The sequence below is a fragment of the Rhinoraja longicauda genome, chromosome 13, assembly GCF_053455715.1.
Source record: "Rhinoraja longicauda isolate Sanriku21f chromosome 13, sRhiLon1.1, whole genome shotgun sequence".
NCBI lineage: Eukaryota > Metazoa > Chordata > Chondrichthyes > Rajiformes > Arhynchobatidae > Rhinoraja > Rhinoraja longicauda.
The window spans coordinates 40,865,697-40,882,929 of NC_135965.1; the positions used below are offsets into that span (position 1 = coordinate 40,865,697).

A 17,233-nucleotide genomic window follows, 5' to 3' on the forward strand; every position below is an offset into this window, starting at 1 on the left:
TGTTGTTTGTCATTTACATTAATGATCTGGATGATGGTGTGGCAAATTGGATTAGTAAATATGCAGATGATACTAAGATAGGTGGAGTAGTTGATAGTGAGGTAGATTTTCAAAGTCTACAGAGAGACTTGGGCCTTTTGGAAGGGTGGGCTGAAAGATGGCAGATGGAGTTTAATGCTGATAAGTGTGAGGTGCTGCATTTTGGTAGGACAAATCAAAATAGGACGTACAGGGTAAATGGTAGGGAATTGAGGAATGCAGTGGAACAGAGGGATCTGGGAATAACTGTGCATTGTTCCCTGAAGGTGGAATCTCATGTGGATAGGGTGGTGAAGAAGGCGTTTGGTATGCTTGCCTTTATAAATCAGAGCATCGAGTATAGAAGTTGGGATGTAATGTTGAAATTGTACAGGGCATTGGTGAGGCCGAATCTGGAGTATGGTGTGCAGTTCTGGTCGCCAAATTATAGGAAGGATGTCGACAAAATGGAGAGCGTACAGAGGAGATTTACTAGAATGTTGCCTGGGTTTCAGCACTTAGGCTACAGAGAGAGGTTGAATAGGTTGGGTCTTTATTCTTTGGAGCGTAGAAGGTTGAGGGGGGACTTGATAGAGGTTTTTAAAATTTTGAGAGGGACGGACAGAGTTGACGTGGGTAGGCTTTTCCCTTTGAGAGTGGGGAAGATTCCAACAAGGGGACATAGCTTCAGAATTGAGGGACAAAGGTTTAGGGGTAACATGAGGGGGAACTTCTTTACTCAGAGGGTTGTGGCTGTATGGAATGGGCTTCCGGTGGAAGTGGTGGAGGCTGGCTCGATTTTATTATTTAAGAGTAAATTGGATAGGTATATGGATAGGAGGGGATTGGAGGGTTATGGTCTGAGTGCAGGTAGATGAGACTAGGTCAGGGAGAATGGTCGGCGTGGACTGGTAGGGCCGGACAGGCCTGTTTCCGTGCTGTAGTTGTTATATGTTATATGTTATATGTTATATAAGAAGATAACTGCAGATGCTGGTACAAATCGAAGGTATTTATTCACAAAATGCTGGAGTAACTCAGCAGGTCAGGCAGCATCTAAAGATAGAGCTCTTAAGGATAGCGGAGTCAGGGGGTATGGGGAGAAGGCAGGAACGGGGTACTGATTGAGAATGATCAGCCATGATCACATTGAATGGCGGTGCTGGCTCGAAGGGCCGAATGGCCTCCTCCTGCACCTATTGTCTATTGTCTATCTGGAGAGGAAATGGACAGTTGACAATTCTGATCTTGACCTTTCTTCAGACTAAAATGTTCCTCCAGCACTTTGTGACTTGAAATGTTAACTGCTTCTCCACCTATAAACAGTTGAGTGTTTCGGGCATTTTCTGTTTTTATAGTCCCAGGAAGTCTGTCTGTCTGTCGCACCACACATACAACTCAAGCCGACACGATAAGATTCAACTTTTTCGTTTTAATCAGTCAGAAAGTCAGAAACTAAGAGATCTCACCTGCAGATGTTCTGATGTAGTTTTTCTTGCAGCTCAATGAAACTGTCATAGCTATCCTTGGTAAACGTTATATTGCGAAGAACAGCAGCTACAGCATGAGGACGGACCTGTGCTGTCTACAAAAGGAAGAAAAGCTTTCAAAAATTGGCACGCCCACAGTAATAACAAGTGTACGGAATAGCATTTGTTGTTTGTCCTTCGGGTTCGAAGATGACCATGACTTCACTTTCAGTTGGAGGATTGGTGACTGTGGGTCCGGAAGTGACTGGTGAGGCCAATCCAGGCCCAGAATAGCATTTACACATGTGAGAATGGCCCAGACTTCGCAGTTTAGTTTAGTTTAGAGATACAGCGCAGAAGCAAGCCCTTCGGCCCACCGAGTCCGCGCCAACCAGCGATCCCCGCACAGTAACGTTACCCTACACACACTGGGGACAGCTTACAATTTTAGCAAGCCAATTAATCTACAAACCTGTACATCTGGGAATGGGACCCGAGTATGGGAGGAAACTGAAGATCCCGGAGAAAACCCATGCAGGTCACGGGGAGAATATACAAACTCCGTATGGGCAGCACCTGGAGTCAGGATCGAACCCAGGTCTCTGGCACTGGAAGGCAGCAACTCTACCGCTGCACCATCATGTCGCCCACAGTGGGGGGTTTTTTGTTGCATAGATCACACCAGAGATGTATGCCCACAGTTACAACATCAGAGATTGCCCTAATTTCATTAAAACTAGCTGCAACTTCAGAATTTCTGTGTGTGCATAATTTAATGTAGGAATCCAGCATTGTTGTCCATGATTTGCACTGCATTAGTCGGCAACCTCTTTCACTAAAATCAAGGGAAATCTGCCACTTGACAGACCATAGACAGAGGAGGCCCTGCAGAGTCCTGGGGCTTACCTGGATCATGAGTCGCTCCAGCACGTCGAGTGCATGGACCGGACTTTGGACTTTTTGAAAATGGCTCCAAAATTTGGCGATTCACGCCTGTGTGATCGATGCAAAAATAATTTCACTGTGCAGCGCACACTTGACAATAAAGCACCATTGAGTGAATGTGTTTGGAAGGAATTGCAGATGCAGGCGTACACCACGAAGATAGACAAAAAATGCTGGTGTAACTCAGCAGGTTAGGCTGCATCTCTGGGGAAAAGGTGGGGGGGGTGATGAAGTGGGAATAAATTGGAGGCGAGAAAAGGCCACAACAAATCAGGGCCGGCAACAGCTGACCTTGGGACGGGTGGAGCCCATAATGGCTCATTGTTGGCTGGGGAAGGTGTGATAACGAGAAGGATTCAAGGAATATTTAAGAATAAGGGGTAGGCCATTTAGGATTGAAATGAGGAAAAACCTTTTCATCCAGAGTTGTGAATGTGTGGAATTCACTGACACAGAAGGCAGAGGCCAATTCACTGGATGGTTTCAAGAGAGAGTTAGATTTAGCTCTTAAGGCTAAAGGAATCAAGGGATATGGGGGTAAAAGCAGGAACGGGGTACTGATTTTGGATGATCAGCCATGCTCATATTGATTTTTGTTTTGTTTTTAGAGATACAGCGCAGAAACAGGCCCTTCGGCCCACCGGGTCCGTGCCGCCCAGCGATCCCCGCACCTTAACACTATCCTACACCCACTAGGGACAACGTTTACATTTGCACAGCCAATTAACCTACATACCTGTACGTCTTTGGAGTGTGGGAGGAAACCGAAGATCTCGGAGAAAACCCACGCAGGTCACGGGGAGAATGTACAAACTCCGTACATACGGCGCCCATAGTCAGGATCGAACCTGAGTCTCCGGCGCTGCATTCGCTGTAAGGCAGCAACTCTACCGCTGCGCCACCGTGCCGCCCTGGTGCGGTGCTGTGCTCAAAAGGCTGAATGGCCTACTCCTGCACCTAATTTTCTATGTTTCTATGATGCGAACAGTGGAACTGGTAGGATGACTGGTGTGGTGGAAGGAGAGAGCTCGGTGGGGTTGTCCTATAAGAAGAAATTAAGTAATAAGTGGCCATGGTTTCTACAGTTTAAATGAATGAGAGCTGATCAAATTGAAACACAAGATTCACAGAGGACTTGAATAAGGCTGATGGTGTGTACCCTGGCTGAAAAGCTAAGAACAAGGGGACCTGGTTTCAAAATGAGGAATCATCCTATTAGGACTGCAAGGGCAAGATTCTTTTTAAACTTAGAGGTCATAAATGCTGTGAATTCTCTAGCCCACAGTACCATATACGTCAAGACTATTGTGTAGAAGTGTTGCTGGGTGGAGTAGCAGCAACTTTAGCCATATATCTAACTGTTTTATCGGACATCAACTCCAGGAATAGTGACTGATGGCTGACTGATATCCTTCATCATGAGCAGAACCAGTTTTAAGTAAATAAATGCAAATATTTCACAGGATGGTGAGCAGTAGTGATAGAAATGAAAATATAATACCAGATGCTGTTGGTTATTATGCATCTTGCACTTCAGTTTGCAATATATTTTTTCCTGCAATTTACAAAGGAATATATTTTTTCCTCTTACCTCTTCAGTGATCACTAATTTCTCCATGTCTCCATTTAGCGGTCCCACTCGTGTGTACCTTGGAGCTTCAATTCTGTTTTGGAACATGAAAACTAGACTTATAACCACCACCACGGTGAAACATTGGATATTTTGGAATGCAGGTCCACCACCGATTTCCTGGCAACTGGTGGTCCGCAATCTGGACAAATTACGAGAACGCACTTGAAATTCCACCTGGACTTCCCCCAGAAAATGTGACACTTCAGCGGGGTGAGGCGGCCAATCTCGGCCTCATCGGGACCTCCACGCTGGTCAGCGGGTCCAATTTGCACCCTGCTGCTGGGGCCAGAGCCGGCAGATCCGTTCCCATAGCCGACTTCTGGGGCCAACATTGCAGGCTGGTATCTCGGCTCCCCGGCAGCTTAGGTGGGCCATTCCAGTATCGTTGGAGTCCTCTTGAAGGCCATGACCTTTGTTTATTTGGCAAAACGGATAATCCAAAATGGCTCTAGAACCGAGGGTGCTGGGAAATCGGTGCTGGGCCTGTATCAATGGTTTCATATCAACCCAAACATATATTTAGAAATATTACCTGTTCTTGAAGACCTGCAATCCACGGGTCAATCCCTCCAAACACAAGAGGTCATAGCGATTTGCTGGTACATCAATTTTATATAGTACCACCTCTGATGCACCATCTGCCTTTCCATCTCCTTGTTCCCTGCTTATTATATCTTTTTCAGATGTCTGAAGATAAAGAATAATATATATGGTTACGTCAAACAACTGTTGCGCATTATTCCATTTGTATTAATAAAGGCATCCCATCAAGCTAAGAGCAGCCACAGCCAGACATAAAAACAGCTATTTTCCACGAGTGATAGTTCTACTCAATAACCAAAGTCTGTAGTCTCTTTTTTGCTCTGGTTTATTTTCACCCACATGTTTAAACTGTAATGGTGTATCCTTATTGTTTTGATGTGTTTATGCTTTATACTTAATTGTTAACTGTATGTTTGTGTTGTCATTTGTGAGCGGAGCACCAAGGCACATTCCTTGTATATGCATACTTGGCCAATACACTTATTCATTCATTCATTCATTCATTTGTACATTAAGTTAAGTACACCCAGGGCACGCTTCGTCATTTAAGAGACTCAAACACTAAAAGCAATCAAGAGACAAAGCTATGCAGAGCAGACGGTTCAATCGGTTCAATTCAGTTTAGTCTAGTTCAGTTTAGTGAACGTCTTAGCAGTGAACATCTTCAAGAGTGAAACTTGGAAGAAAAAGACCTCCCATGCTTTTCTTTTTACCAACATGCCTCCCTTTCTGATAAAAGAATTCTGGACCGCTAGATTGTACATGCACCCGCTGTGGAAACTACATTTAGAAAACATAATTTGATACTGTACCACTTCATCCAGCTCCAGACCAAATTCAAAACATAGTTCATCAAATTCTTCATCAGCTGTAAAAAAAAATAATCAAGTTGGACATTGTGGAAACTGATCACTGAACTAAATGCCTGAAATAAGCCGATAATGTTATAGAAGTAAGTGAAGCTATTTGCAAGATATATCAAGTCCATTGTAAGTATTCTGTTTTAACCCATATTGCTCTAAAAACTGTTATGTAAACATCAAATGCACATTTCTATTTTCAAGTCAGTTTTCAATTGATTCTGCCATAGGAAGTCAGAATATATGCTTCAAAAGTCATCTCGGGATGATTGGGTTATCGTATAAAGAGCGTTTCATGGCACTGAGCCTGTAATCGCTGGAGAGGATATTCCATTTGTGGGAGAGTCTCGAACAAGAGAGCACAGCCTCAGAATAAAAGGACGTACCTTTGGAAAGGAGATGCGGTCCTTTGGCCAGAGGGTGATGAATCTGTGGAATTCATTGCCCCAGACTCTGCTGTGGAGGCCAAGTCATTAGGTATTTTTAAAGCGGAGATTGACAGATTCTTGATTTGTAAGGGTGTCAAAGGTTATGGGGAGAAGATAGGAGAATAGGGTTGAGAGGGAAAGATAGATCAGCCACGATTGAATGGCGGAGTAGACTCGATGGACCAAATGGCCTAATTCTGCTCCTATGACTTATGAACTTATGACAAATTTATTCTCAGTGAATGCAAGTTCTGATGCTTCTGCAATGCTGGACTCAGCACAGATCAGTTACATGTAAGTTTGACATAGTGTGTCTTTTTTTTAAATATTGAGAGAAACGAGCTTTAATCGATTAAATCTGAAGAACAGAATTCTTCAAAAATCGGTCCTGAATGAGATTAAAGAGCTACATTTTCTTTTCCTTTTGTGTTCCTCTAATTTTGTGATTAATTTGTATCAATTCAAATCATACAAAAAAAATCTAATGCATTTCAAACAATTGATAACTAATCAATGACTTTGCTTAAGATCACATTGCAACTCATACTGTTAACTCAATGTTAACTGTCTTGCCATTTATATAATTTAACTTAAACAATGCACGTTTTTCTTCACGCCTCAGAAGAGATTTACCCAGTTCTTGTTTCCCAAGTGGAGAAGATATTACTTTTCTATGCTCAAAATGATTTTTATTTGTTTCCATTTTTCTCCCTTCCTCAGGTCACATGCTCTTCTTCCAAGGCTGGAACTGTACACTTCACCCAAGCTGAGAATTTTTCAACTTCATTGAACCCATACAATAGATGCTGTCCAGATATTATGACTGTAAAGAGCATTGCAACCTGCATACCTTGGGAGTGCAGGAGGACGAGGAATGATGTTATGGAGGTGTATAAATTCATGAGAGGAATAGATAGGGTGAATGCAGAGTCTTTTACCTAGAGTAGTGGAATCAAGAACCAGAGGACATAGGTTTAATGTTAGTGGGGTAAGATTTAATAGGAACCTGTAGGGCAATGCTTTTTGCACATGGGTGGTGGGTGTATGGAATGAGCTGCCAGAGGAGGTAGTTGAGGCGGGTACTATCACAACGTTTAAAAAAACATTTGAACAAGTACTTTGATAGGATAGATTTAGAGGATATGGGCCAAACGCAGGCAGGTGGGGCTATTGTAGGTGGGGCACATTTAGGGTTGCCAACTGTCCCGTATTAGCTGGGACATCCCGTATTTTGGGTAAATTGGTTTGTCCCGTACAGGACCGCCCTTGTCCCGTATTAGGCCCGGGGGGCGCTGTAGGCCCGGACGCTGTAGGCCCTGACTCTGTAGGCCCGGACGCTGTAGGCCCGAAGGCTGCAGATCCGGACACTGTAGGTCCGGACGCTGTAGGTCCGGACACTGTAGGTTCAGACAGTGTAAGTCCAGACAGTGTATGTCCGGAGGCCCGGGCGCCGCCTAATGATGGTTGCATAGCAACCCGCCTCCCGGCCCGGGCGGCCACCATTGGTGGAGCAGGAGCACGTGGCCACGGGCTGGGTGAGGTCACATAGGGCTCAGGGCGGTGATGTCACCTTGTCCGTTATTTGGGAGTGAGATAGTTGGCACCCCTAGGCACATTAGTAGGCGTGGGCAATTTGGGCCGAAGGGCCTGTTTCCACACTGTATGACTCTAAACAAGGCCATTCGTGAGATTTCCCAGTAAGAACACTTTCCAGCAGGGGTCTCTGAATAACACTCAAACTGCACAATTACATTGACCTCACCCACACGAAAATCAAGGCACACTTTAGCACTCAAAACTGCCCGATATTGGCAAAGATGATGTTCTGAACCTCAGACTTCAACATTTATTACATAGTTTGGCAACAGTTCAACTATTTACTTATGTGGTTTAGAAATTGACTGCAGAATTGTACATATTTAAAAAACTTGTTGCATAGGTGAGATTTGAAAAGTTGATGATAATATCATCATAACATTCAAATAGCTACCTCAGCAAAACAGTAGAAATAATAGTTTATAATGGGTCATACACAAATATCTTATTCCATTCTGCCTCTAATAGCACATTTATGTTGCCAGATCATATGGATGAGTTATAGCCAGAGACTTGATGTCAAGTATCCCAACAGGCTTTGGGAGGCTGCTGCTAGCTCCAGAGAGACAGAGAAGTGCTGGGACCATGAAAACAAAGAAGCACTGTGAAAACAGTCACGTCATTGACATCTGGTGAGAGTCATAGTGAAGGTAACTTCATGGCTATGTGGTATGGCCTTGAGAAGATAAGGTGGCTGGGACGGTCATTTTAGCACAGGGACTGTACGATGAGAGTGAAAATATGAACAGGCAACATCATTAAAAGCTTTCTAGTCTGATAAGAAACAAAGATGTGTTTTGTTTATTCAGCCCTTGAAATGACAAATTTGAAATGATTAACTTCAGTCGTGAGAGCCTTGTGTTAGAGTAAAGGTGACTAGTGGGATGCCGCAAGGCTCGGTGCTGGGACCGCAGTTATTTACAACATACATTTTTAGATGAAGGAATTAAAAGTAACATTAGCGAATTTGCTGATGACACAAACCTGGGTGGAAGTGTGAACTGTGAAGAGGATGCTATGAGGATGCAGGATGATTTGGACAGGTTGGGTGAGTGGGCAGATGCAAGGCAGATGCAGTAGAATGAAGATAAATGTGAGGTTATCCACTTTGGTGGCAAGAACGGGAAGGCAGATTATTATCTGAATGGTGTCAGGTTTCGAAAAGGGAAAGTACAACTAGACCTGGTTTGAAGAAGGGTCTCGACCCGAAACATCACCTATTCCTTCTCTCCCAAGATGCTGCCTGACCTGCTGAGTTACTCCAGCATTTTGTGAATAAATGGGTGTCCTTGTACATCAGTCACTGAAAGTAAGCACGCGGGTACTGTCTTAGGCCCCCTCAGTCATGGCTGACCATGGGTGAATGCAGGTACAACAGGCAGTGAAGAAATCTAATGGCATGTTGGCCTTTATAACGAGATGAGTTGAGTATAGGAGCAAAGAGGTCCTTCTGCAGTTGTACAGGGCCCTGGTGAAACCACACCTGGGGTATTGTGTGCAGTTTTGTTCTCCTAATTTGAGGAAGGATATTCCTGCTATTGAGGGAGTGCAGCGTAGGTTCACGAGGTTAATTCCCGGGATGGCGGGACTGTCATATGATGAAAGAATGGAGCAACTGGGCTTGTTTAGAAGGATGAGAGGGGATCTTATAGCAACATATAAAATTATTAAGGGATTGGACACACTAGATGCAGGAAACATGTTCCCAATGTTGGGGGAGTTCAGGACCAGGGGGCCACAGTTTAAGAATAAGGGGTAGACCATTTAGAACTGAGATGAGGATTTTTTTTTTCACACAGAGAGTTGTGAATTTGTGGACTTCTCTGCCTCAGAAGGCAGTGCAGGCCGATTCACTGGATGCATTCAAGAGGGAGTTAGATAGAGCTCTTGGGGCTAGCGGAATCAAGGGGTACGGAGAGGCAGGAACGGGGTACTGATTGGGGATGATCAGCAATGATCACATTGAATGGCAATGCTAGTTCGAAGGTCTTGAAGGGCCTCCTCCTGCACCTATTGTCTCTATATCTGTGTATCCATGTAAAGGTTTCCTTCAGAAGTTTGAAGGGAAAAAATAATATAAAAGGACAGTTCGAGACATTGGCAGTGACAACCCCGGGAACAACCATTGCAATGAGGAGGGACTCGAGATCGAAGCTCAGAGAAGACGCTCCCAACAATCTGGCCAATTCATTCATACGGGTAATATCTGAGTCCAAGTTATGAGACTAGTGATTTAGTGAAAGAAGTGATAAGCTGAATAGTAAAGCAAATGAGAAGTTATTATAAATCAGTGGTTTGCAGGCATGCTTAAGTAACTCGAATGCTAACATTAGGTTACATTAAAACTTGGTTTAGTCTTTTGTTTGTCACATCAGTTGATGTCCTGTAGAGATAATAGTCAAAGAAGGGTCTCGACTCGAAGCGTCACGCAGGAAGAAGGGTCTCAACCCGAAACGTCACCCATTCCTTCTCTCCAGAGACGCTGCCTGTCCCGCTGAGTTAATCCAACTTTTTGCATCTCTATAGGGTCAACAGAGTTGTTTAACCATCCTTAGTAACATGTTAGAATTCAAAAGGCAGCCTGCTAGAAATCTCTTTGGACAATAGACACAGTTCCGTACTTTTAAACGCCTGATCCTCAACTTTATTCTGGAGGCCGAGAGTTCTGCTCCAGATGTCACCACAAAGATCAAATGAGTGATAAAATCATAGGAAGACACTTTAATATGCCTGAAACATGTTGGTCTTGACAATAAACGCTGCAGAACCACACATTTCAGCTGCAGGATGATGTATGGAGGCGCACACTGAAGCTAGGCGCATTCACCACACAGGCTCTCAGGGATACCGGGTTATCTTCCCACTGAACACCAAGCAGCTGATCACCGTGTAATAGCCTCTCTGCAATTAGTAATGTGCTGAAGTCCCCCAAAATTGGTGCCCACCGATAGATAGGATGGTGAAAAACACAAGTGGCGAGCTTTTATTCATAGGTCAGAGCATAGAATACAAGGTTATGATGTAACTGTACAAAACACTGGTTAGACCACACTTAGAGTATTATGTGCAGTTCTAGCTGCCACACTATAATAAAAAACACAAAGTGCTGGAGTAAGTCAGTAGGTCAAGCAGCATCCCTGGAAAACATGGCTCCAAAGTTAGACACAAGGTGCTGGAGTAACTCAGCGAGTCATGGATCCATGCTCTCCAGGGATGCTGCCTGAGCCGCTGAGTTACTCCTGCACTTTCTATCTTTTTTTGTAAACCAGCATCTGCTGTCTGACCAGTCTGATGAAGGGTCTCGACCCGAAACGTAACCTATTCTTTTTCTCCAGAGATGCTGCCTGACCCGCTGAGTTACTCCAGCATTTTGTGTCTACCTTCTGTGTAAACGAGCATCTGCAGTTCCTTCTTACACAGTATCTGCAGTTCCTTGTTTCTACACTATAAAAAGCATCTGGTTTTTCTGGAGAGAGTGCAGAGGGGATTCACCAGAATGTTGCCTGAATTTACTAAGCTTTTAGCATGAGGAGAAATAGGACAGGCTGGGCTTGTTTTCCCTGGAGTGATGGAGGTTAAGTAGTGACCTGATAGAGGTATACGAAATTAAATGAGGCACAGATAGGATCGACAGTCAAAGTCATTTCCCCATGATAGAAATATCAAAAACAGAATTAAGATAAGAGGAAGGAGTTTCAAAGGGGTCCTGAGGGTAAAGTTTTCTTCTTCCCCACAGAGAATGGCTGACATCTGGAACACACTGACAGATGAGATAGTGGAATCAGATATAATCAAATGCTTAAGAGTAATTTAGATTGACATTTGGATAGGCAATATGTTAACAAGTAACTTTAGACGTTGTAAGCAAGAGCAATAAAACAAGAATAGGAGGAAGACTGCAGATCAGGTGATGCCTATGGAGGCTGAACAATGGTTCAGGTTTCGGGTAGAGACCCTGCATCAAGGCTTATGTTGGATCTCGACCAGCAACCCAGATCTAGGCAGCACGGAGACGTAGCTGGTAAAGCCGCTACCTCTCAGCGTCAGAGACCCAGGTTCAAACTTGACCTCTTGTGCCGTCTGTGTGGAGTTTGCACGTACTTCCTATGACCAGGTGGGTTTTCTCCGGGTGCTCCGGTTTTCTCACACATCCCAAAAAATATGCAGGTTGGTAGGTTAATTGGCTGCTGTTAAATGCCCTTAGTGTGCAGGTGAGTGGTAGAATCTGGGGGAATTGTTGACAACATGGAGAAAATGAAGTTGGACAGAAAAAGCTGGAGTAACTCAGCGGCACAGGCAGCATCTCTGGAGAAAAGGAATAGGTGACGTTTTGGTCGAGACCCTTCTTCAGACTGAGAGTGAGGGGAGAGGGAAACAAGAGATATAAATTGGTTTAGATTAGTGCAAATGGGCGGTTGATAGTCAGTGTGGACTCGGCGAGCCAAAGGCCGCCCGTTTCCATGTTGCATATATCTCTCTCGCTCGGAAATGTCAACCTTTCCTTTACCTCCATTGAAGGATATGGACCCAATATGGGTAGACAATAGGTGCAGGAGTAGGCCATTCGGCCCTTCGAGCCAGCACCACAATTCAATGTGATCATGGCTGATCATTCTCAATCAGTACCCCGTTCCTGCCTTCTCCCCATACTCCCTGACTCCGCTATCCTTAAGAGCTCTATCTAGCTCTCTCTCGAAAGCATTCAGAGACTTGGCCTCCACTGCTTTCTGAGGCAGTGAATTCCACAGATTTACAACTCTCTGACTGAAAAAGTTTTTCCTCATCTCCGTTCTAAATGGCCTACCCCTTATTCTTAAACTGTGGCCCCTGGTTCTGGACTCCCCCAACATTGGGAACATGTTTCCTGCCTCTAACGTGTCCAACCCCTTAGTAATCTTATATGTTTCGATAAGATCCCCTCTCATCCTTCTAAATTCCAGTGTATACAAGCCTAGCCGCTCCAGTCTTTCAACATACAACAGTCCCGCCATTCCGGGAATTAACCTAGTAAAACTACGCTGCACGCCCTCAATAGCAAGAATATCCTTCCTTAAATTTGGAGACCAAAACTGCACACAATACTCCAGGTGCGGTCTCACTAGGGCCCTATACAGCTGCCGAAGGACCTCTTTGCTCCGATACTCAACTCCTCTTGTTATGAAGGCCAACATTCCATTGGCTTTCTTCACTGCCTGCTGTACCTGCATGCTTCCTTTCAGTGACTGATGTACTAGGACACCAAGATCTCGTTGTACGTCCCCTTTTCCTAACTTGACACCATTCAGATAATAATCTGCCTTCTTATTCTTACCACCAAAGTGGATAACCTCACACTTATCCACATTAAACTGCATCTGCCATGCATCCGCCCACTCACACAACCTGACCTGCGTTGGTGCAGATGGGCGAAAACTGTTGGCATGGACGTGGTGGGCCGAAGGGCCTGTTTCTGCCTGTTTCTTAAGATTAAAGGTATATTTTGGGAGGGTGGAGGACGCCGGCTGCATGATGCAATCTAGGGAAGGTAAACACACACACAGACTGCATGATGCAATCAATCGCAGGACTGGGGGGGTGTGCGTTTAAATGAATGAATGCAGGGCTCCAGTGGCAGTGGCAGTTCCGGGTTGTCCAGCAGCTGATGTAGTACATTCTATTTCACCGTCATTGCAAACTACCCCCTTCCCTCCCCTCCCTTCCCTTCCCCTCTCCCCTCCTCTTGCATCCACACAACTGTCTATGTGTCAGTCTGCCCCATCCATGTGGAACAGCCTTTCATTCCCCCCCTCTTTATCATCCCTCATTCACCTCTTCCCGGGGACCCTTCAGCCGCCAATATGCCAAGACAATGAATGAATGAATGGACTCACTGTAGGTTCGCCCTAGAGCCTGAAACAACAAGTCCCGCTTCACGCTGATGGTCGGCATGGCCAAACCCTGGCTGGAAAAATGATACACACGCTGGACATGCGCACAATGTGGAAACTAAAAAAACTTCCCACACCAGTTGTCTGGCCCACTCCTGCTTTCATTTTTTTTTGGGGGGGGGAGGCATTTTGATTCTGCATATCATCTTTTCCAACGCTTGCATGCTTTTTAATTTAAAAAAATAAAATAAAGCACTTTGCAATAGTTAAAATATATTTTGCTCGCAGCAGCGACCTGCTGGCAAACAATGCTGTTACCTACAATGCAGTTTTAAAAAAAAATGGCAACTCAGAGAGTTGGTCAGGACCTCGGATGCTGTGATGTAATGTCGAGGGCGGATCCCGAGGAAGGAGAAGGCGAGGGCTTTCCCCACAGAGTTGTGTCAGTGGGTGGTTGCGAATAGCAGACCCTGCGTGGACAGTAACTGCGAAAGAAATCCGACCGATGTACTTCTGCAAATATTTGCAGCGTCCCTTCAGTGCAGAGTTTTTTTTTAATTTCCAAAAATAAACTATATATATTCAGAATAAAAAATATATATACAGTTACATACCCAGCGGTATGAACATTGATTAACCATTGCATTCCCTCTCTAACCCCCCACCACCCACCTTTGTCATCCTGCTGGTTTTGCTGTTCGTAAATTCCCCTCCTTATCACCTCCTCCACTGTCAAAAATGAACGACAGTTGTAGGCTCTTTGGTCACCTGATCTGTTCTGTACCTTTCCATACCTTTCCCTCTCCCCTGACTCTCAGTCGGAAGAAGGGTCTCGACCCGAAACATCGCCTATTCTTTTTCTCCAGAGATGCTGCCCGACCCGCTGAGTTACCACAGCACAATATGTGTGTTTACAAAAACAAGAACCGTGCAAAAATTCTTCTGATATTCTCAGCGTCTATATGTTCATTGGTGTCATATTGAGTAGTGTTCACAGCTATTTTGAACCAAGCTCCCTTGCCACTCTTGTCACTCCCTGAGGTGATATCCCTTTGCTTGTTTGAAGGGTGTCCCCACTGAACTCTGTCCCTCAATGTCCTGCAGCAGAAGGACCCTATTCTGTTTGCAGATATCGGCTATTGTGTGTCTACAGACAATAGACAATAGGTCCAGGAGTAGGCCATTCGGCCCTTCGAGCCAACACCACCATTCAATGTGATCATGGCTTATCATTCTCAATCAGTACCCCATTCCTGCCTTCTCCCCATACCCCCTGACTCCGCTATCCTTAAGAGCTCTATCTAGCTCTCTCTTGAATGCATTCTCTCTCCACTGCCTTCTATCATCAGTAATAAAGCAACTTGGCACGAAAGTCTGACCTACCAGCAAACGCCCGTGTAGAAACTTGGCTGCAGAGATCCTGAGGGCTGAAAGAGTCCAGGCACAAGGCATTAATAATAAAATCGAAATCAAAAATATCACATCACACGGTGGCTCTATTTTTGTTGTGAGCAGACGAAGAACAATATAAATAGTACAAACTCAGGGCCACAAGAGTTTGGCAAAAACTAATCAAAGAGCAAAATACTGCCATTGTTAAAAATCTAATAAAAACAGAAAATGACTCAGTACATCAGCTCGGAGGGTTGGCTAATGTTTAAAGTTGATAACCTGTTGTCAGAACTTGGAAATATCAACAACAAAAATAATCCACAAATTCAGAACATGACTAAGCCTGCTGGTACATCGAGAGTCAGGAGTGTTTAATTGTCTAATGTACTGAAAAGGAACAATGAAATTCTTACTTGCAGCAACACAGTGGCTTTGTTTACTCAATAGATAACATAATAAATTTTAAAAACACTATAAAACTAACCAATATAGTGCAAAACAAAACGCAAAGTTGCGAGTGCAACCAAGACAGTTTGCAGTTCAAAGTTCAGTTGGAGTTCATAGTGTTCAATAGCCTGATGGTTGTTGGGAAGCTGTTCCTGAACCTGGACGTCACAGTTGTCCGACTCCTATACCTTCTTCCCGGTGGCAAGTGTGAAATGTGGGTGTGGCCGGGGTAGTGTGGGCACATTGAACAAGCTCATGGCTGATCTTCTGCCTCAAAATCTTTCTTCTCGATCTCCATATGTCTATATTCTCACAATATCCAAAATCCATGGATCTACATATAGTTTAGACGCAGCCCAGACTATCACACAAACCAACCTCCCTCCACTGACTCCATTTATACCTCATGCTGTCTCGGCAAGGCCAGCAGCATGATCAAGGACGACTCACACCTTGGCCACTCCCTCTTCTCCCCTCTCCCATCGGGTAAAAGGTATAGAAGTGTGAAAACACACACCTCCGGATTCAGGGACAGTTTACTTCCATCTGTTATCAGGCAACTGAACCATCCTACCAACAACTAGAGAGCAATCCTAAACGACTACCTGCCTTATTGGAGACCCTCGGACTATCTCTATCTTTGATCGGAATCTAATGCTTTATCTTGCGCTAAACATTATTCACATTATTCCTTTTATCATGTATCTGTATACTGAATGACTCGATTGTAATCATGTCTTGCCTTTCCGCTGACTGGTTAGCACACAACGAAAGCCATTCACTGTACTATAAGAAGATAACTGCAGATGCTGGTACAAATCGAAGGTTTTTATTCACAAAATGCTGGAGTAACTCAGCAGGTCAGGCAGCATCTCAGGAGAGAAGGAATGGGTGACGTTTCGGGTCGACTGCATGTTTAGTTAGTTCAGTTTATTTTATTGCCAAGGTACAGTGAATGGCTTTTATTGCCAAGGTACAGTGAATGGCTTTTATTCACAAAATGCTGGAGTAACTCAGCAGGTCAGGCAGCATCTCAGGAGAGAAGGAATGGGTGACGTTTCGGGTCGAGGCTCTCCTTGACCCGAAACGTCACCCATTCCTTCTCTCCTGAGATGCTGCCTGACCTGCTGAGTTACTCCAGCATTTTGTGAATAAAAGCCATTCACTATACCTTGGCAATAAAATAAACTGAACTAACTAAACATGCAGTCAATAAGCTTGCTTGTTCACCAGCCATAATTTCTCCTGATGAAGGACTTTCAACCTGAAATGTTGTTTCTCTTTCACTATTGCTGCCTGGCCTGCTGACTGTCCTCAAAGGGACATTCTTAGTGAACTCTTCCATCTTCACTAATACCCACTCCCACTCTCCCAGCACCTTCTCATGCAGCCCAGGCAGTCCTGTCTTTTGACTTTCCACCTTCCTACCATTCATGTCCTTAAACACACTTTCCATCTGAAGCATCAATATTGTACTTCTTCCAATTTATATGTAATCCATTCACTGCCATTGTTGTGTTCTTCACATCGAGCCATCAAGCTGTGCACCATGCAGACACGCCTTGTAACCCAGCTTGTCGATGCTGACCCTGTTGCCTGCCAGAGTTGGCCCCACTTGCCTATGTTTGGCCCATTTACCTCCAAACCATTCCTATCTATACACCTTTCAATAGACAATAGACAATAGGTGCAGGAGGAGGCCATTCGGCCCTTTGAGCCAGCACCGCCATTCAATGTGATCATGGCTGATCATTCTCAATCAGTACCCCGTTCCTGCCTTCTCCCCATACCCCCTGACTCCGCTATCCTTAAGAGCTCTATCCAGCTCTCTCTTGAATGCATTCGGAGAATTGGCCTCCACTGCCTTCTGAGGCAGAGAATTCCACAGATTTACAACTCTCTGACTGAAAAAGTTTTTCCTCATCTCAGTTCTAAATGGCCTACCCCTTATTCTTAAACTGTGGCCCCTTGTTCTTTCGTTTAGTTTAGAGATACAGCGCAGAAACAGGCCCTTCCGCCCACCGAGTCCGCGCCG

General features: G+C 44.6%; 1 protein-coding gene across 1 annotated transcript in view; it reads right to left on the reverse strand.

The window, feature by feature from the left end:
* The window catches only part of farsb (phenylalanyl-tRNA synthetase subunit beta), a 56,764-nt gene extending 43,224 nt beyond the window's left edge, over positions 1-13,540 (reverse strand). Inside the window, exons 1-5 of the mRNA XM_078410832.1 lie at positions 13,363-13,540; positions 5,421-5,476; positions 4,598-4,752; positions 4,024-4,096; positions 1,488-1,603 (exon numbers count right to left, since the gene is read on the reverse strand). Coding sequence (XP_078266958.1) covers positions 1,488-1,603; positions 4,024-4,096; positions 4,598-4,752; positions 5,421-5,476; positions 13,363-13,420 — 458 coding nt within the window. The 5' untranslated portion in view covers positions 13,421-13,540. The remainder of the gene's footprint in view (positions 1-1,487; positions 1,604-4,023; positions 4,097-4,597; positions 4,753-5,420; positions 5,477-13,362) is intronic.
* Between the last annotated feature and the right edge of the window lie 3,693 nt (positions 13,541-17,233).